This window comes from Dromiciops gliroides, chromosome 5 (assembly GCF_019393635.1).
Source record: "Dromiciops gliroides isolate mDroGli1 chromosome 5, mDroGli1.pri, whole genome shotgun sequence".
Taxonomy (NCBI): Eukaryota; Metazoa; Chordata; class Mammalia; order Microbiotheria; family Microbiotheriidae; genus Dromiciops; species Dromiciops gliroides.
In genome coordinates, this window is record NC_057865.1 from 57,147,947 (window position 1) to 57,170,517 (window position 22,571).

The 22,571-nt window shown below is 35.4% G+C and overlaps 1 protein-coding gene across 1 annotated transcript in view; it reads left to right on the plus strand.

The window, feature by feature from the left end:
* MALRD1 (MAM and LDL receptor class A domain containing 1) overlaps window positions 1-22,571 on the plus strand; it is a 910,872-nt gene that overhangs the window by 415,188 nt on the left and 473,113 nt on the right. The window contains 1 exon segment of the mRNA XM_043967510.1: window positions 9,719-10,010. Within this exon segment, the coding sequence (XP_043823445.1) occupies window positions 9,719-10,010 (292 nt within the window).

A 22,571-nucleotide genomic window follows, 5' to 3' on the forward strand; every position in this document is an offset into this window, starting at 1 on the left:
ATGAGTAGTCATGGAAAACATCTCCACATTAGCTAGATTGTGAGAGAAAACAGATAAAATCAAAACTTCATATTAATTAATTATCAAAAAAAAATGTGTTTCAATCTGTTTTCAGATACCATCAGTTCCTTCTCTGTAGATGGTTTGCAATTTTCACAAGTCCTTCAGAGTTATATTGGATCATTGCCTTGCTGAAAATATCCACATGCTTCCCAGCAGATCATCTATTGCTGTTAATTTGTATACAGTACATTTCACTCTGCTTCAGTTCATGTAGGTTTTTCCAGGCTTTTCTGATAGCATCCTGTTCATCATAACTTTTATACAGTACCTTAAACTTGACAAGAATTTTCTTCACAATAGCCCAGCAGAGTAGGTACCATACTTTTTGCCATTATAGTCAATCATCATAACTATTTCTCTCCATCCTATTGCCTTCCCATGATATTTACTTTATTTTTATCTTCTTGTGTCCTATTTCTTCTCCAAAGTATTTTACTTCTGAGTGCCCCCTCCCCTGTTCTGCCATCCCTTCTTTCAACTTTCCCTCCTTATCCTCTTCCCCTCCACCTTTTCTGTAGGGTTAAATAGATTACTCCTCCCAATTGGGTGTAAATGTTATTCCCTCCTTGGGCCAATTCTGATGAGATTAAAGTCTTTGAGCTAATTCTGTGTTCTAAATTTTCTTCCTCCCTCCCTCTTCAACCCTCCCTATGAAATCAAGCAATTCAATATAAGTCACACATATGCAGTTATGCAGAACATCTTCACCTTCTTTGAAAGTGTTTTGCTTTTTCCTGCTTCCTCCCCCAATCTGCTCTTTCCTACTTCCCCTCTTCTTCCCATCCCCTGCTTATCTCCTTCCCCTCCCAGTTTACCTCAGGGCATATATATATATATATGTGTGTGTGTGTGTGTGTGTGTGTGTGTGTGTGTGTGTGTGTGTGTGTGTGTGTGTGTGTATATATTACCATACACACTTGAGTTATATATGTTATTCCCACTTTGAGCCAATTCTGATGATAGTAAGGTTCAGTCACTCCCCCACTCCTTCCCCCTCTTCCCTTCCCCTCCATAAGCTTTTTTCTTGTTTCCTTCATGTGAACTACCTCTCCCCAGTCTGCCTCTCTCCTCCCCCTTTCCCCAGTTTATTCCTCCTACCCCTCAACCCTATTTTAAAGATGTCATCATGGGTTAGCTAGGTGGAACAGTGGACAAAGCACCAGCCCTGGACCCAGGAGGCCCCAAACCCAAATCCCACCCCAGACATTAGACTCCTCACCCTGTTTGCCCCAAAAATAACAAGGATAAACAAAAAATAAATGCTTTACAGATATCATCCCTTCCTATTCATCTCAGACATGTCCTCTCTCTAAGTGTATTCCTTTCAGCTCCCCTAATACTGAGAAAATTCTTATGAATTTGAAGTATTATCTTCCCATGTAGGAATGTAAACAGTTAAATCTTTTAATATCCCTCATGATTTTTTTTTCCTCTTTCCCTTTTTGTGGTTCTCTAGGGTCTTGTATTTGAAAGTAAAATTTTCTATTCAGTTCAGGTATTTTCATCACAAATGCCTGAAAGTCTTCTTTTTCTTTGAAGTCCTATTTTTTCCTTGGAAAGATTATACTCAGTTTTTTCTGGGTATATGGTTCTTGACTGTAGTCCCAGTTCCTTTGCCCTCTGGAATATCATATTCCATGCCCTCTGGTCCTTTATTGTAGAAGCTGCTAGATCTTGTTTTATCCTTATTGTAGCTTCACAGTATTTGAATTCATTTTTTTTCTAGCTGCTTGTAATATTTTCTCCTTGACCTGGGAACTCTGTAATTTGGCTATATATTCCTTGGAGGTTTTCATTTTGGGATCTCTTTTAAGAGGTGATCAGTGGATTCTTTCAATTTTTATTTTACCTTCTGCTTCTAGAATATCAGGGCAATTTTCCCTGACAATCTCTTGGAAGATGCTGTCTAAACTCTTATTTTGGTCATGGTTTGCAGGTGGTCCAATAATATTTTCCAGGTCAGCTGTTTTTCCACGGAGATATTTCATATTGCCATCTATTTTTTTTTTATTTGTATTTGCTTTACTGTGTCTTGGTTTCTCACAAAGTCACTAGCTCCCATTTATTCAGTCCTAATCCTTAGGCAATAATTTTCTTCAGAGAGCTTTTGTATTTCCTTTTTCATTTGGCTTTTCAGGCCATCTTGGCTCTGCCCCCCAGTGACAGATTCAAAAACATTATCATTCTCAAATTCATAATAATGTGTTTTTCTTCTATTATCTCCAATTTATTCTATATATTTATATATACTCTCCTTCCCTCTGCCTCTCTCTCTCTCTCTCTCTCTCTCTCTCTCTCTCTCTCTCTCTCTCTATCTCTATGTCTCTCTCTTGTTTTTATGTAGTTGCTTTTATGTTGTCTCCATCATTAGATTGTGAACTCACAAAATGTTTACCCATATCCTGACAGAAAAATGAAGGACTAATTTGCCAAATGAATGCACATGTAGAATTTGTTTTGGTTTGCTTTCAATATGTGTTATGAATTTTGTTTTTGTTTTTCATTAGAGGAGGGTGGTCAGAAGTATGGAAAACAAGTAATTGATAATTGAAAAAATATTTAATCAAAAAAAAAAAAGAAAAGAAAATGAGGAGTTCACTTAAACCCCTGAAGGAAGATCTGGTAGCCTTGTTCTAGGAACATGTTCTGCTATAGTTGAGTTATGTATAGGATAGTAGTTTAAGAACCTTTACTAGCTCTCTCTCTCTCTCTCTCTTTTCCTCTCTCTCTTCTTCTTTCTCCCCCCTCTATTATATCTATCTTTATTTATATCATTTATATTGTAACTACCTCTATCTATATGTATATCATCTATAAATATCTGATTTATCTCTATAGCTATCATCTACACCTGTGCATATAGACATAATATACATATATCTCTATATGTGTTTACACATACATACCCAGAATATGATTCTTACTTTTTCTTGCCTTATTGTAAAGACAGAAAACAATCAAACTTTATATATTACCCTTGCTTTGTGAAAGAAGTGAGTGTGGAACATTTTTTTTTTGTTAAGACAGGACAAAAACCATGGAATATTATCTGGTATATAGGGGACTGACTTTGGAGTCAGGAAGAACTAATTTCATGGCAAGCCTCTTATATATGCTATCTATATAACTCAGAGCAAATTACTTAATCTCTTATTGCACCAGGCAACTCTCTTAAACTATAAATTCAGAGCTCTCTCCAATACTCATTGTTTGTGCAAATTTACTCATCAAAAGTTTCATAGGGTAGAAGATTGTTTTCTGAAATGATAGAAGACCAAGATTGCATGTACATATATATATATATATATATATATATATATATATATATATATATACACATATACATACATGTGCACACAAGTATATGTTCCTTTGGTGCTGAATTTGAGTTTTGACCTAAGACAGCATTCAGGAATTCAAATCCACTCAACAAACATTAAGTACCTAATGTGTGTCAGGCACAGTGATAGACACAGGAAATATAAAGAAAAAAATAATAATCCCTGCCTTCAGTGAGCTTACATTCTACTAAAGCAATATGGCATGGAATTCAAAATTTGATTCAGAGATTCTAAACCAAATAATTTAAAGACAGAAAAGAATAATAGCTGAGGGAGAGAGGTGGAAAGTGAGTTGTGCTATGAAAGAAATTAGAATATATACAAGGTGAAGTTGAGAAGGGAGGACCAGGTTTTCCAAAGTACAGAGGTATGAGAAGCAAACTCATGAAAGGAGAATAACTAAGAGGACAGTGAGATTGGAAAGGAGTTGTGTGAAAGGAATTACTATGAAATTATGGAATAACCAAATTGTGGAATATATTCAGTAATAGGTTGAGGATTTTTATAATAAAATTAATTCACAGATTACTAAAATTAAGAAAAAGACAAATCAGTGGCTGCAAAATGTTGGCAAAGTTGGTGCTCATTTCATTTTATCCAATCATTTTGATTATTAACAATAGCTAGACTTTTTGTCTACCACAAAAGCAGGTTTCTCCTATTAATTAATACATGCTGAGTATTTTCTGTGAATAAGGTCGATTTACTTTAGAGCAATTTATACAATAAATTAATGTTTCAGTCTTTTGAGCAATATAGATTTAAAACATACTTTTGCAAATGTTGCAGAGCTAGAAATAGAAGACTAATGTTGGTTTAATCACTGTTAATATATGTATATAGGAACTAATTCTTTTAAAGTAGAGTTTTCAAAGATTTCTTTTGATTGATCTACTTTGTAGAGGAAATTAGTCTCATCATAATTACTTCAAGAGCAAAGACTCTTCTATCCCTGCTGTCTGATATTTCATTTAACTTATTTAGTCATTTAAATCCTATTTGATCTAGAAATCAACTTGGCATAATTCAAAGAATAGCAGACTTGCAGACAGGACTTTAGAATCAAATCCTGACTCTGACATTTACTTGCTGTGTGCTCTGGGCAAGTCACTTAACCTCTCTGATATTGAGTTTTCTTATCTGTAAAATTAGGCTAATAATACCTAGCTCAAGGGCTTATAGATATGAGAATAAGAATGTGAATGATTATTTCATTATTCTATTTTCCTTAATACTTTGGAGGTATTCTTTCTCTCTGTGTCTCTTTCTGTCTGTCCTTTTTCTTCTTTCTTTCCCTTCCTTACTATAATTTATAATTTATTTAAATTGTAAAGAATTTCAAAATTTAGATAAATATTGCTGTTTTATCTCCCTGAAACATTCAATACTTTAAAAAATCAGTAAAGAATTTTTAAAAATAGTTATATAATGAATACTAGGTAAAATAATGCAAATTAGTTAGAAGAGGCATTAACATAAGTAATTATAAAACAAGATAGACCAAATTCTAATCTTATAAAATTCAAATGTAATTTTTTTTTAAAGATATGTTTAAATAATAACTTCATGGTTTTTTAAAGTATCATTTTACAAATGAGTAGGCCTTCTCCCTCTTTTCTTTCCTATCCCCAGAATGATAGTCCCCACTGTTATAAGCATCTGTGTAGGAATAATAAAGAATGCCTGGAAGAAATATAGAAAAGTTAATGATGAATAGCTCATTATATGAATATTTATGATACGTATTGAATACAGAGGAGTAAGTGGAAGGTCAGTACTGGTAATGATTGGTTCTTTCATGTATAAAATATGTTTATCAGGTAAGTAGAGTTACCTGTCAATTCCAAAGAAAAACACCTTTTATGCCTCACCTTGTGAAACACCCTAAAGCAGCATTTTTACAGAATTTAAACTGAGTCATCATGAAATTTCCACTGAGAAAGAACAACTCCTTAGAAGGAATAAAATTTGAAGCATATTTTTTTATGTGTTCATGTTGTCCTAGTGATTAGCTTACATGGCCCTCAGCAGGAATGTCCCCATTATGCAGAAAAGGAAGTATGTGATATTACATATGGAAATTAAATTTTATTATTTTTGCATGTGGATATAAGGAAATGGTGCAAAAGAATGTGATAGTGGATAGTGACATGCCAATCACATGCATAATGTTTAAGTTGACTGCCAAAATCAGAATTTTTTTTCCACATTGTGTGATTTAGGTAGCCATAGGCAAAACAGTTACAAATTCGCATCATGATTATGCCATACAGTTAAGTTTCTCTAAGATGGTTTAGAAATGATACTCAGGCTGATGGAAGAAAGGCAGTAAGCTCTCAGAACTCATGACACCATCATTCCAAATAAACCTCCAAATAATGCCAAAGGACAGTTCCTGGAGCATCAAAACCCACAAAAGAACATCCTGAGATCATTTTCGAGCCAAAGACAACTTAAAAGGTTAGCAGGAGAGGGCTGCTGTGTCGGGGCAGGAGTGGAGCCCAACCCCACAATTACACTTACCACAGATCCAATCCTAGGCAGACCAAGCAGGGAAATAGACTCCCAGAGCCCCTGAATCAGCTGCAGTGCAAGTGTGGTCTAGAACTAAGCTCACAATGGGCTGAGCCCTTGGCATGGGGAGATTACAGGGGTCTCTGCTGGTACTGAGGCTGAACTTGGGCTTTTCACCCCTGCTGGGAACCAGGAAGTAGGCTTGAGTAACAGTGGCCCAGGTGGGGGAGGGGCATAGGCTCATTGGATCTGCCAACTACAGTACACAAAGTTTTACAGTCTGGTTAGTTATCAAGTTGACCAAGTATGGACAAGGGAACAGGCCAGGCAAGTGAAGAACCTGCCCCACCTTAAATCATACCACCTAGGACCCCCAGAAGATTGGGACAGTGCAGCCTGGAAACCGTGCCCCACTTTAAGGAGCTAAAAGTGAAGTAAAAGACAGGCAAGATGAGAAGACAGAGAAAGGTGAGGACCATAGAAAGTTTCTTTAGTGACAAGGAAGATTGAGGTGCACCCTCAGAAGAGGATAGCAATGTCAGTGCTCCTACATCCAAATCTGCCAAGAGAAATATGAATTGGTTTCAGGCCATAGAGGCACTCTAAAAGGACTTTGAAGAGAAAGTAACAGAGGTAGAGGGAAAAATGGAAAGAGAAATGAGAGTGATGCAGGAGGGTCATGAAAAAAATGTCAATGCCTTGAAAAGCCAAATTGGCCTAATGGAAAAGGAGGTAGAAAAGGCCTCTGAAGAAAATCATTGCTTAAAAATTAGGATTGAGCAAATAGGAGCTAATGATTTTATGAGAGATCAAGACACAATAAAAATATCCAAATGAATAAAAAAATAGAGGGCAATGTGAAATATCTCCTTGGAAAAACAGCTGAACTTGAAAATAGATCCAGGAGAGACAATCTGAGAATTATTGAAATACCTGAAAACCATGATCAAGGAAAGAGCTTAGATATAATCTTCCAGAAAATCATCAGGGAAAATTGCCCTAATATTCTAGAACCAGAAGGCAAAATAGAAATTGAAAGAATCCACCGATCAATTCCTGGAAGAGATACCAAAAGGAAAACTCCCAGGAATATTATAGCCAAATTCCAGAGCTCCCAGTTCCATGAGAAAATATTGCAAACTGCCAAAAAGAAATAATTCAAGTACTGTGGAGCCCCAGTCAGGATAACACAAGTTCTAGCAGCTTCAACATAAAATGATTGGAGGGCATGGAATATGATATTCCAGGGGGCAAAGGAGTTGGGATTACAAACAAGAATCACTTACCCAGCAAAACTGATTATAATCTTTCAGAGGAAAAAATGGGACTTCAATGAACAAGAGGGCTTTCAGGTATTTGTGATGAAAAGACCTGAACTGAATGGAAAATTTGACTTTCAAATACAAGACCCTAGAGAACCATAAAAAGGTAAACAGGAAAAAGAAATTAAGAGCGAAGTTAAAAGGTTAAACTTTTATGTTCCTACATGGGAAGATGATACATCTAACTCATGAGAACTTTCTCAGTATTAGGGCAGATGATGGAAATAGATTGAGATGGAGGGCACAGGTAGAAATTAATTATGAAAGGATGATATCTGCAAAATATTTATTTTTTGTTTATCTTTTTTTGTGGGGTGGTTGGAGTTGGTTGACATGCCTAGGGTCATACAGTGGTTGAGAGTCTTGTGTCTCAGGCCAGATTTGGGCTCGGGTCCTCCTGGGTCCAGGGTGGGTGCTTTGTCCACTGTGTCACCTAGCTGCCCTATGATGACATCTTTAGGCTAGAATTAAGGGGTGAAAGGAATGTACTGGTGGAGGGGAAGGGGAGAGTTTAGAATGTTGTGACATCCCACATGAAAGAAACAGGAAAGGGCTTATGGAGTGGAGAGAGAGATGGGGGAGGAGTAGAACAGTAAATGAAGTTTACACTCATCATTACAGGATCAAAGACCTTAATCTCATCAGAATTGGCTCAAGGAGGGAATAATATACACACTCAATTGGGTGGAATAATCTATCTAACCCTGCAGGAAAATAGGAGTAGAAGGGGATAAGGAGAGAGGGGCAAAAGAAGGGAGGGCAGATTGGGGGAGAGGGCAGTCAGAAGCAAATCCTTTTTGAGGAAGGATAGGGTGAAAGAAGATGGATAATAGAGTAAAACATAATGGGGAAGGGAATAGGATAGAGGGAAACAGTTAACAAAGTCATTGTGAAAAAAGAGAAAAAATGTACAAAAATATTTATAGCAACTCTTTGTGGTGGCTGAGAGTTGGAAATCAACAGAACGTCCATCAATTGGAAAATGACTGAAGAAGCTGTGGTATATGATTGTAATGGAATATTATTGTGCTATAAGAAATGCCAAGCAGGATGATTTCAGAAAAACCTGAAAAAACTCACATGAAGTAATTTATAGTGAAGTGAGCAAAACCAGTAGGACATTGTGCACAGTGACAGCAGTATTGTTCTATGAGCACTTGTGAATGACTTAACTACTCTAGCAATACAATAATCCAAGACAATCCCAAAGGGCTAATGATGAAGCATACTATCCAGCTACAGAAAAAAGAACTGATATTGATTGAACAAAGACTAAAATAAAAGAGTATTTGTGGATTATACATATATAACCTATATAGAATTGGTTGCTGTCTTGTGGAGGGGGGAGGAAAGGGAGGGAGGGAGAAAAATTTGGAATTCTAAATCTTATAAAAATGAATGTTGAAAAACTCCCTTTACATGTAACTAGAAAAACTTTAAAAAGAAAAAAAAAGAAATTGTAGTCAGGCCAGTTTTCCCTATTTTATTATAATGCTACCAAAATGGTTGGTTCTATGCCCCATTAACCTTCAAGGTAGATGATCAGTTCTAAGGCAGTTCAAATTTATTTATGGACACTCTCTAAAGGTCAAGTTGTTGTTGTTCATTCATTTCAGTTGTATCTGACTCTTCATGAAGCCATTTGGGTTTTCTTGACAAAGATACTGGAGTGGTTTGCCATTTCCTTCTCTAGCTCATTTTATAGATGAGGAAACTGAAGCAGAGTTAAGTGACTTTCCCAGGGTCACACAGCTAATAAGTATGAAAGGCTAGATTTGAATTCATATCTTCCTGACTCCAGGCCTGGTGCTCTATTTACTGCTTCACCTAGCTGCCCCAGTATACATGGTGCCTCTAGTAAATCTATTAGCACTTGATGGATATTGCATTTATTTGATAATATATTTTTATCTTATCAAACAAATGGTAATCAGAACTTTGTTGATCCAGTGTAAAGAGTCTTCAATTTGGAAACAGAGAATGAGGGTTTGAATTCTAGCTCTGTAACTTAGTAACTGACCCCTTGGACAAGTCCTTTATACCTCACTGAGTTTCAGTTATAGTATCTGTAAAATGACCAGCTCAGACTAGATTGTCCCTTTCAATTTGCTATCTTTGAGAGACTATAGATATGTGATGTATAAATGTAGATATGTGATCATATGGGACCAATCAAGATTGTATGTAAAAATCAGTCTTTTTTAGATGATTCATCAGGACATAGGAATAACCTAGTTTTTCAGAGACTATGTCATAGAAGTGCACATCATAGAATTTTTGTGGTTCCATTCATAATTTCTTCTCATTGGAACTGTCCTGGGGTTTGTTATGTTTGCAACTGAATTTGCAAAGAGCAGGAGTGGGTGAGTGTCTCAGCAAGCTATTAGGTATTAGAAATAAAGGCATATGTATGGTATGAAATTATTAAAGATGAGAAAAGTGAACAGAACCACATTAAATGTCAATTTTTTTTTCTAGATAATTTTTCACTATCACATGTATGGAAAGGGCATTGGAGCTCTCACTGTTTCTCAGGTATCAATCACAAATAAGAAAAAGGTCCTGCTCTGTCTTATTGGAGAGCAAGGCAATTACTGGAAGAGGAAAGAACTAATTCTGCACAATGATGAGGATTTCCAAGTCACCTTTGAAGGTCAAGTTGGGGAAGGTCACCGGGGACATATTGCACTTGATGATATTATGTTGTCAACTGACTGTTTTCCATCTCATCACTCCATTATCAAGGAACCTCTAACACAACTAATGACAGGTAAATTTAAAAACACATTTTGTTGACATATTTTGTTTTAACATCTACCCAATTCCCACGTTTTATGCCTCCCTATTTTCCCCTCCCCCTGATCCTTTTTTAAAATAATGTATTTTTTTATGGTGCAATGAGGGTTAAGTGACTTGCCCAGGGCCACACAGCTATTAATAGTCAAGTGTCTGAGGCCGAATTTGAACTCAGGTCCTCCTGAATCCAGGGCTGGTGCTTTATCCACTGCACCACCTATCTGCCCCCTATAATTATGCATTTTTGAAAAAGAAAAAGAGGAAGGGGCAAAAAATTAGCAAAATGTATCAGTGTATTTAAAAAAATAGCCAATATAGACAATGTTCCACACCTCTGAACCCTTCCCCTATCCTTTTTCAAAGGAGTAGAGTAATGCATTTTCTCATATTTTTATTAAAGCCAATGTGGATTTTTTGAAATTTTATAACATTCATTTTCCATTTGTATGTGTCTTCCATTTACATGGTAGTCAGTGTGTACATTGCTTTTTTTGGCTCTCCTTTTTTTTCCACTTTGCATCAGTTTACATCTTTCTATGCTTCTTTGTATTCATTACATTTGCACTTTCTCAGTTACATTTATGTACCACATTTTGTTCAGCTTTTACTCAATCAATGAGCTTTTACTTTGTTTCCTGTTTCTTCTACCACAAAAATGCATGGCTATAAATATTTCCATGTTCAGAGTATTTCTTCATGTTTTTGGCCTCTTTTGGCATCGTATCTAGCAGTGAAATCTCTGAATCTATTGGTGCAAAAATTTAGCCACTTTATTTGAACAATTTTAACTCACTTTTCAAACTGGTTGTACTAATTTGCAACCTAACCAGCAGTGAAATATCTTTTCACAACCCCTGAGTTTATTCTTCCCATCTTTTGTCATCTGTCCTTTTGTTGGTTGTGATGTAAAACCTCAGGGTTGTTTTGATTTGCATTTCCCTTGTTATTAGGCATTTGAAGTATTTTCATATGGTTGTTAAGAGTTTACAATTCTAATTTTGAAAACTGTTCATGTCTTTTGGCCACTCATCTTATGGAGAGAGATTTCATTTACATTTGAAGCATTTGTACCCCCAAATTAATGTGTTAACAATCATTATATATGCAGGCATGCACACACACATGCACACACACACACACACATACACAAACACATCTTATACATGCAACTGGAGAAAGAGATGTATGGAGAGAAGGGATAGAGAGAAAGAGTGAATGAGAGGAAAAGAGAGATCTACAAGTTGTTTATAGATCTTAGATATCAAATTCTTATTCAAAAAAATTGACAAAAAGATTTCCCATTTGATGGCTTCCATTCTTATCTTAGATGCATTCATTTTGGGGGTGTAAAAGCCTTTTTATTTAATGTTATCAAAATTATCTATTTTAGGTTTTTAACTAATTACCTTTTTTCCTTTTTTGATTAATAACAAAAAGTATGTTTCTAGCAACTTGTATGTTTAAGTCAAAGTTGTAAGAAAAGAGAAAAGTAGTTATTATATTTACCTTCAATCTGGCTAACAGGAAGCCTAAGTCTGACACATCTCTTGAGCTCAGGACTTCTGAATTATGGTGGGGTAAATGAATCAACTTTATATGATATCAGTATGATGAGTCTCAGAGAATAGGAGGTCACCAAGTTTCCTATGGAAGGAGCCAATCAGCCATGATAGGAAATAAAAAAAAAAAGGTAAAAGCCCCAATGATAATGACCAATAGGATTTTATCTCTGAGTAGCACCTGCACTTCTAGCCTTGGCAAGATGGAGAGATCTAGTTTTTAAAAATGAAAGAAAAGGAAAAAAGGTAAATAATAAAGAAGGAAGAAATTAAAATTGAGGTCATAAAAAAATCTAATTGTCCAGTGTTTTCAGAGAGGAAAAATAAAACTAACTGGAATTTAGGAAAGTATCCTCAAAGTATTTGAGCTTGTGAAAATGTCTATCAAATTATTCCCAAGTCTCCTCATATTTATGACTTCTAATGTATGCTATGCCCAAACAAGTCCTTACTAAGTCACCTGGGTAATCCATCACAAGTTTTCACCTCCTATGAAATATATTCACAGTTTGCTCACATACAGAGAGCTCTGTAACTTTAAAAAAATGTGTCAGTGCTATTTCACAGCAATACTTGATATAGAACCATGGAAATCTCCTTTATAATGGTTGAATTAAATATAAGCAACGAACAAAGAAATCTCATCTGCTAACATATGTAGTATTCTGCAGCTACTATGCCCCATCATTATTCCTAGAGAATGCCAATATGTTTCATCTAGTCCGTCTCGCAGTACCAGGATTGTTCATTGCATTTAATGAATTCAGAGACTTTTTAGAATTATTTTTATATTATTATAGTTATTTTGCATATTGTTTTCCTGGTTTTTCTCTTTTCCCTATATTCATCCAAATCTTTTATTTTTGTTTCACTGAATTTACCACATGCATCATTTCCTTCAGGGCAATTGTATTTAATTGCATTCATATACCACTATTTATTCAGCTACTCTCTAATTCATGATCACCCACTTTTTTCCCTAAATTTTGTTTGTTTGCTACACATACAACAGTGTATTAGAGCCATTTCTAATAAGTCACCAAGAGTAAATTGCCAAATTTTTAGTGTGAATATTTATACCTAAGAAATACACAGTCACTACAAATAGGGATTATGCTTATCATTTCAGTGGATTGTTTAGGCCATTACTAAGGTAATGGCTGATAATAATAATAAATAAATGTTTATTTATGTTAACAGGAATATTTTTGAAAACTGAAGTGGTAAGTGAATTCGATCAGTTATATGCTACTAATTGACATCATTATAGAAAAATACTTCATGCAGCTAACTTCAATAAAAGCACATTTAATTAAGTTGACATTAATATACTGAAAATACTTTTTACTATATCTTATAATAAGAGCTGACATTTATGTAGCATTTTATAGTTAAAACATGTTTTACATATATTTTCCTATTTGATCATCTGGATCCTATGAGATTCTATATTTATTATCTCTGTTTTACAAATAAGGAAACTGAGGCAATGATTTCATTGAGGTGGGCAGCTCCTTCACTCATGCATATTTTAACTCTTTCATTGCCTTCATATTTCTGTTTCTTTTGTGGCCAGAATAAAAGCCAATGGATTTATTTCTATTTATCTCCTAAAACATCACTACTAAATGAGGCATTATTATATTTCCCTGTACATAATTTAATCCTTCATATTGCAATTTCTTGGTTATGTTGTTGTCAATGCACTTCTTAGTTTCTGAAATTATCACATCCTGAAAGGAAAGAAAAAAGTATTGCTATAATTTTTCAAAAATGATTTATCAATTTAATTTTATTTATCTGCATGTTTATGACTCCCTAGCCCATGATTGTGTTTCCTGATGCAATACAAACTATCTGGAAAGACAATGGAAATAAGTTTGTTGAACAAGATGATGGATTTTAAATTCTTCTAATTATATTTTTATAATCATAACGAATATGCTCTGCTACTCAATGAAGTGTCCTTGATATTTATAGTTATTCAAATTATCATCACTGTTAAAAATGCAGATGTAATTATTAGTTTTCACTTTGCTATAATTAAGGTTAAATTAATACATTTCATTCTGGTCCAAGTGACTTTAATGGATAAAAGACAAAGTCACTTTAGATTCCATTGAATTTACCTAATGTAATATGTTGAAAGCCTTCAAAGACAATAGTCTTTTTTTCAAAATGATAATTTGAATGGTTGAGTATTATTTAAAACAGTAGAAAATATATTTCTCAGGGTAAGAGTGACAAAGAAAAGGATAAGAATATTAGTAGCCAAATGTGATTCATGGATTGAAAAGATGTTGGAGCCCATCTAAAAATGGTATGTGACTTCCCCACAATCACGTAATTGTGGTGAGATACTTAGTTACAAGCGTTCTAGTTTTGAACTTTAAAACATTGTTTACAGGAAAATATACTTTCTATAATTGGGAATTATTTCAATATAAACCATGTTTTTCATTCTGTGGGGAAAATGCTAGGAATCAGGGTTTCTGAGTCCTGTTATTTTGACTGAGTTTCTGATGTCCCAACCCTTGATTGTGTCTCCTGCTGCAACAAAAGCAGTCTGGGAAGGAAGAAACATGTTTTGATAATTAGATGCTGCATTTTTCAATTCTTCAGATTGTATTTTTATATGTTCAGCATGAATATACACTTCATATGAATGTTCGTAGAATCATAGAATTCCAGATTTGGAATTGCCTCCTGACGGTCATTTAATTCAACTTTTACTCAAAACATTAATCCTTCTTCAAAAACATGGACATTTAAAATACTCTTTAAAAAAAATTCCTCTTATGACAGGAACTCACAAGCTTAAAGCAGTCCAGTCCATCTTCAGGCAGTTCTAACTGGTTAGAAGCCATTGCTTATATTGAATTTAAATCAACTTGTAAAAGTTATACTCATTGATTTTAGTTCTGTCTTGTGGAGATACACAGAAAAAGTCTAATACTCCAACATGGCAACATATAAAATAGTTGAAGCCCTCTTTTGCACACTCCCCTTCCAATATCTTTTCTAAACAAACAAGCCATTAGGTTTAAACAAAAAACAAAAAGTGGTATAGGAGTTTGAATTCTGTCTAAACTTACATTGCTTCATAAATTACAATGTCCTTGGGGTGGGAAAGCTTATAAATTGAATTTCTGCATATGGAAAAACACTAGGGGGCTGGTAGGTGGCACAGTGGATAAAGCACTGGCCCTGGATTCAGGAGGACCTGAATTCAAATCCAGCCTCTGGCACTTGACACTTACTAGCTGTGTGACCTTGGGCAAGTCACTTAACCCTCATTGCCCCACAAAAGAAAACACAATAAAACAAAAAAGAAAAGAAAAGAAAAAGGTAAACACACTAAACCATGACCTTTTATTTTTAAATTGGGGGTTCATTCCTCATGAAGAAGAATGGCTTCTAAGATATAATAAAGTTAGACAAAGTAGGTAGCAATCTTTTATTGAATGATCTATTTAAAGAAAAATACATTTATAAGTTAACCAAGAGTTTTTAATCACCTATGTGCCAGCCATTTTCTTAGGAAGTCAAGAAAACTTTAGCCTTGTATAAAGCAAAATCAAATTAAGTATTAAGAAAGAAATAAGCAAAATCAATGTGTTTGTTCCATGTCTCCTTCAAAGACTTCCTATAAATTCCTGTTTCCCTTTGCTTTATGTTTCCATTTCTTCTTTTTATCTTCTTTATTTCTCTCTTAACTAGCTGTTACAAGTGTGTAATCAATTCTAGTTCTGCTAATTCATCCTTTATCACCTGGTATAGGTCTTCCTTTGCATATTTAATATTTATCTCACTGACCTCTTGTTAACAAACTCCATTTCTCATGGTCCAACAATTCTGGAGAACAATTTGGTACTCTGCCAAAAGGACTATAAAAGTGTATTTATCCTTTGAACCACCAATACTACTACTAGGTCTGTATCCCAAAATGATCAAAGAAAAAGGAAAAGGCCTCCATATATAAAATATTTATAGCAGCTCTTTTTATGCTAGCATAGAATTAAAAATTGAAGGGATATACATCACTAGAGGAATGGCTGAACAAGTTAGGCTACATGAGTGTGATGAAATACTAAAATGATAAAGGAGATAGTTTCAGAAAAATAACTTGGGAAGACAAACTGATACAAAGTGCAATGAGCAAAACAAGAATAGTAATAGCATTGTTATAATGATAACAAGCTGTGAAACTCCTAGCTACTCTGATCAGTAATTCCAAAGGGCTTATGATGAAAATGCTATCCCCCTTGGTGAAGAAAGGTTGTGACTCTTGGAGCCCCCAACAAACCTGTCCATATACCTCAAAAAATGCCATAAGACAACTCCTAGAGAAGTAAAACCCACAAAAGAACCGAGTGAGACCATTTCCCAGCCAAAGACAGCTTAAAAATGTGACAGGGATCATCTGCTCTACCTGGGTGAGAGAGGAGCACAGCGCTGCGCAGATCCAGCCCCAGGAAGGCTGGACTTCCAGAGCCTCAAAGTCATTGAATTGCTTGATTTCTTAGGGAGAGGTGAGAAGGGAGGGAGGAAGAAAATTCGGAACACGAAGTTTTAAAAACTCAATGTGAAAAAATTTGTTTTTTTACATGTAACTTGGGTAAAATTCTAAATAAATAAATATTTTTTTTAAAAAGAGAAGAAAAAAGAAAATGCTCTCCCATCCTGAGAGATAAGTGAAGAACTCTGAGTATCAATTGAAACACATTTTCTTTCACTTTATTTTTATTTTTAAATTTTTCTTCTTTTTCTAATATTACTAATATTGAAATATACTTTCTATGACTTTACATGTATAATGATATGATATTGCTTGCCTTCTTAATGGATGGAAAAGGGGTTGAAAGGAAGGACAGAACTGGGAACTGATAAAAAAGAAAAAGGAAAAAATCTCTCCTTAGCCCTAGATCTCTTCATCTTACATTCATTCCATATTTTTTCCTCATTCTCTATAGATTCAGAATTTATTTAGAAGAATTTGAATCCCTGGAGAGCCAGGCCAATGTAACTTTTTTTTTTCTTTTTCATGTCCTCCTTGATATGATGGATAAGAATGTTAGCATACTTTTAGCTCCTCATCCTTTGAAGCTCTCCCTTTACTGCTATTAGTCTGCAACCTCATTCGAGGTTCATTCTTTCCATGTGTATACTCCTGGCAATATCCTTCTTGCTATAATATTACATTCTCTAAGTTACATTGTCTTTTCTTTCAAGGAATTGAATGTTTGCCTTATAATTTTTGTATCCACCTTAACTTGCCCTCATACTTGGAGGCTGCAGCATACACTTCGATATTCCTTCAAAAACCCTGGTCCCCTAGTTCACCAATTTCTTCAACTCCTTTGTGCGCCATTATTATTTGAAGTCCAACACCCATAGGGATGCTCAGACCCTAGGTCTAATAATAATCTTAAACTGTGTCACTCCCATAAGCTTGATCTCTGCAAGTAACTTTTCTGATCACAGTCTATTATCCTTCCTTCTCTGTCTTGCTCCTCATAGATTTATCTTCATTGTGATCTCTAGTCTCTTTGTCCCTTTCTGTTTTTCAACTCATCATGCCTCTACTACCCCAACTTTCCTCTCTTTACAATCTGACCCTTACAATTAACCATTTCAACCATATATTGTCCTCCATCTTTGACGTTCTTTTTTCCTCTTTATCCTACTGCCATCCACACTGACATGAAACCTGAGTCAATCTCTCCATCTATGTTTTCTATCTTTACTTCCATTGTACCAAAAAGTATGGGAAGAAGTCACCATACCTTGCTGATTAAATCCATTACAAATTAATGGTCTCTAAACTCACATGGACACAATTTCTGCATGAAAATCCTTTTATTGTTTTTCTTTTTGATTGACTCTTTAACTCACTCTATTAAGTGGATTCCGCCAACCCCTCTCTCAGAAGATTACATCATCTCATTCTCTATGCATTAATTTATTTACTTATTTGTCCATTCATCCTTTCATCAATCCATTCATTCATTCATTTATTTGTGTTTGTTTCTTTGTTATCTTTAAATTTATTTATTTAGAATTTCCCCCAAGTTACATGTAAAAAACCAATTTTTCATATTGATTTTTTAAAACTTTGTGTTCCAAATTTTCTTCCACCTTTCTCACTCCTTCCTAAGAAATCAAGCAATTCAATATAAGTTATACATGTGCAGTCATGCAAAACATCTACACAGGAGTCAGGTTGTAGAAGAAAACATAAAAAATAACTATAGAAAGAGTAACAAACAAAAAAATTATACTTCAATCTGAATTAATATACCATCAGTTTTTTCTCTGTAGATGGATTGCATTTTTCATACTATCCCTCTGCAAAAGTGTTTTGCTTTTTATTGCCCCCTCCTGCAATCTGCACTCCCTTCCTTCACCTCTCTCCCCCCCACCCCCTTATCCCTTTCTGTCCCACTTCCCTGTAGGGCAACATATATTAATATACCCACTTGAGTGTGTATATTATTCCATCTTTGAGCCAATTCTGATGAGAATAATACTCACACCCCAGCTCTTTCCTCTATTTGCCTTCCACTCCATAAGCTTTTCCTTGTTTCTTTTATGTGAGTTACTTTACCACATTCCACCTCTCCTTTCCCTTTCTTACAGTACATTCCTCTTACCCCTTAACTTTATTTTAAAGATGTCATCTTGGGTCAGCTAGGTGACAGAATGGACAAAGCACCAGCCCTGGACCCAGGAGGCCCTGAGCCCAGATCCAGCCCCAGACATAAGCCACCCCAACTCTGTCTGCCCCCCCAAAAGGATAAAAAAATAATGCTTTACAGATATCATCCCTTCATATTCGATTCACACCTGTGCACTCTGTCCAAATTTATTCCTTTCAGCTATCCTAATACTGAGAAAGTTCTTATGATTTAGAAGTAGCATCTTCCCATGTAAGAATGTAAACAGTTTAATCTTTTAATATCCCTCATGATTTCTTTTTCCTGTTTACCTTTTTATGCTTCTCTAGGGTCTTATATTTGAAAGTAAAATTTTCAGTTTAGTTCAGGCCTTTGCATCATGAATGCCTGAAAGTCCTCTTTTTCATTAAAGTCCTATTTTTCCTCTGAAAGATTACACACAGTTTTGCTGAGTAGGTGATTAAGATTGTAATCCCAGTTCTTTTGCCCTCAAGAATATCATATTCCATGCCCTCCAATCTTTTAATGTAGAAGCTGCTAGTCTTGTGTTCTCCTGATTGTAGCTCCACAGTACTTGAATTGTTTCTTTCTAGTTTTTGCAATATTTTGTCCTTGACCTGGGATCTCTAGAATTTGGCTATAATATTTCTGGAAATTTTTGTTTTATGATATGTTTCAGGAGATGATTGGTGGATTCCTTCAATGTCTATTTTACCTTCTTCTTCTACAATATTGGGCAATTTTCCCTGACAACTTCTTGGAAGATGATGTCTAAGCTCTTCTTTTGACTATGGTTTTCAGTAGTCCAATGATTTTCAGATTATGTCTCCTAGATCTATTTTCCAAGTCAGCTGTTTTTCCAAGGAAATATTTCATATTGCCCTCTCTTTTTTATTCATTTGGATTTGCTTTATTGTGTCTTGATTTCTCATGAAGTCATTAGCTTCTATTTGCTCAATCCTAATTATTAAGCAATGATTTTCTTCAGAGAGTTTATGTACCTCCTTTTCCATTTGGCCATTTTCACTTTTCAAGCTGTTGTGTTTTTTTTTCATGACCCTCTTTCATCACTCTCATTTCTCTTTCCATTTTTTCCTCTACCTCTCTTACTTTATCTTCAGAGTCCTTTTTGAGCACTTCCATGGCCTAAGACCAATTCATATTTTTCTTGGAAGCTTTGGATGTAGGAGCTTTGACTTTGTTATCTTCTTCTGAGGGTATATTTTGATCTACCTTGTCGACAAAGAACATTTTGATGGTCCATTGCTTTTTCTGTCTGCTCATCTTGCCTGCCTATTTCTTGCCCTTTACCTCCTTCTTAATGTGGAGTGCTGCTTCCAGTATGCACTGTCCCAAGTTAAAGGGGGTCCCAGGTCATACGATTTAAGGAGAGGCTTATTCCCAGCTTGCCTGACCCATAAGGAACCATGGGCCTGCTTGCTCTTTAACTTGGAAGCAGAACTCTGATTGAAGTCTGATTCTCTGTAGTCTGTAAAGTTGGTGTACCTGTCACCTCTACCACTGAGTTGCTGCCCCTCAATTTTGCTTCCTGAGCAACACAACAGTTCTCTGCCTCTGTTCCAGAAGAGACCCTCTTTCTTCCCTGCCAACCACCAGATCTCCCACCAGTCTGTGAGCTGAGTTTCAGAAGCTGCTGTTGCTAATGGTTCTGAGGCTCTGGAGGCACAGCCTTCCTGGGGTGGATCTGTACCACACTGTGCTCCTCTCTCACCCAGGTACAACAGACCTTCCCTGCTGCCCTTTTAAGAAGTATTTAGCTGGAAAGTGATCTCACTCTGTTCTTTTATGTGTTCTGCTTCCCCAGGAATTGTCTGGTATCATTTTTTGGAATTATTTTGACAGGTTTGTTGGGAACTCTGAAAGTCATAGCCTTTCCTCTGCCATCTTGGCTCTGCCCCACCCCACCTCATTCTTTATTGAGAAAATTGATTCTATTAGTTAAGAGCTTCCTTACCTCTCTCCTACTCCATTCTTCAAATCCCCCTTTCTTCAACTTTAGGCTTTGTGAAAGAGACTTCTCTTTGTCAAGGCTAACCATTACTCTTTCTTTAGATCTCATCCCTTATTCCTTGTTTCCCATCCCCAAATCCCTATATTTTATAGGATATTGTTTTTTCAAACATTACCTCCCTCTTTCATCTTCAAACTCCTTCCTTCTTTTATAACTCCATCTATTGCCTACAAATATGCCCAGGTCTCCTCTAACTTTAAAACAAACAAAAAGCCTTTACTTGATCTTCCTCTTTTTAAAATTATTTTTTCTTCCTTTCACTACCAAACCTCATTGACCCCTAAGGCTCTGCCTGAGCAATTCTCTTTCATTTTCAGGAAGGCTGAGAAACTAAGATGTTGAGGGAGAGCTTTATAGTGATGGGGAGCAGTTGGGCCAAAAGCAGTGAGATACAAGATGGAGTATCAAGTGTAGAATCCTTTGTAATTAGATTCTAAAATGTGTGAAAAGGTAGGAAAAGACCAGGTTATAAAGAACTTTCAATGTCAAACTGAGGAGTTTATGTTTGATCAAGGTGGTAACAGAGAACAATTGAGTTAGATTATATGTGACATGATTAGACTGGTGCTTTAGGAAAAATCACTTTGCAGCTGAGTAAAGAATGGATTTGATTGGGAGAGTTTAGAAACAGGAAATCTATTGAAAAAAGTTATGGCAATAATACAAGTGAGAGGTGATGAAGTCTGTGAGAAATATGATGGCTATATGAGTGAAAAGAAAGTAATGTATAGGAAAGATATCGTGATAGTAGAAATGCCAAGATTTATCAATAGACAAATAGGTCTGAGACTTAGGGGACAATTACAATTAGGCAATGAGGTGACAGTGGACAGAGCCATGGAAGTGTTCAGTCAGGAAGATGAGTTCAAATCTGCCTCAAACACTTACTGTCTATGGGACTCTGAGCAAGTCACTTAACCTCTGTCTGCCTCAGTTTCCTTATTTATAAAATGGAGATAATAATAGTACATATGCCCCAAGGTTGTTGTGAAGATAAGATGAAATATTTTTTGTATAATGCCTTGCTTTTTAGAATTTGATGATGGGATGATGATAGTGATCGCCCCATCAAGATTGCTCAAATTCCAAAAGCCAAGGTTAGCCTGATGAATTTCATATGCCCTACCATATCTATACAAGTAATATTTACCTATGGACTCAGAATTGAGAGTACATTAATCAGACGCTTACAATTACAACTGCCCAACATGTTCTTGCAATTACTTTCATTGTGTATATATATATATATATATATATATATATATATATATATATATATATGCATGCAAATTTTGACCCAATTATTTTTGCCCCTGCCTTTGAAAATGTGTCAGGGACAGAGGGTAAATAGGAATTTGAGAAATGAATAGATAATCAGGGTACAGTTATGATTGCCTGATTGTCCTAATCCCACAGAAAATGACCTGACATGTTTTGTAGTTGTGCTCTAATACCATGGTACTCATAAACAGTTTATTTACATGCCTGCACGGGAATGAGAAGCAGCTATCCATATGACTGACAATGTCCTAGTCATATGTATGTTCATAATTAGGTTTTTAAGGCTAAATATGCATAGAGTACATTGATTTTACCACTTTATGAAAATGTTTTTCATTGTCCAAACCTGTATTTTTATGTTTACATTTGGATTATAAGCAAAAGGATACAAAGAAAATAAGAGCTGACTCTTCCATTTAGGCAAAGACTAGATTTAAAAAAAAATGGAAGAAATTATGGAGTGAAACACAAGGAATGGGAATCATGAAACTTTAATGGATGATTCTTTGAAGTAATGGACACTTCTTCTCAGATCATTCTCTAGAATTTTATAGGATAAAGCTACTTTGAAAGTGAGCTAGGACCATCACACTATTTGTATAAGAGGTTTCCTCTGCCCTGGTACACAGTCCTTATCTCTCTGTCTTCATTCCTAATTTTTGGCCTAAAGTCTTTGAACATAACTTTGAAATTTCCACCCCACCAAGAGATTCTAACAGTTTTTCATCTGCCCTTGCCTATGAACCAAATGTCTTCATGAATTAGGATTAGAGATGTTTGATTTTATTGTGGGTTCTCCTGCTTCAAATCAACTATTCTCATTTCAATAGCTTTCTGAGAAATTGTTTTAAGTTCTATCACTTTGATATTTTTATAACTCATCAACATCACTGCTTGCAATGAAAGGAATAGGTATGGGACCTTTGGTTTCATTAATGAAGGAAGGAAGAGAATGAGCTCTTATTAGGAACCTACCTGGAGCCAGG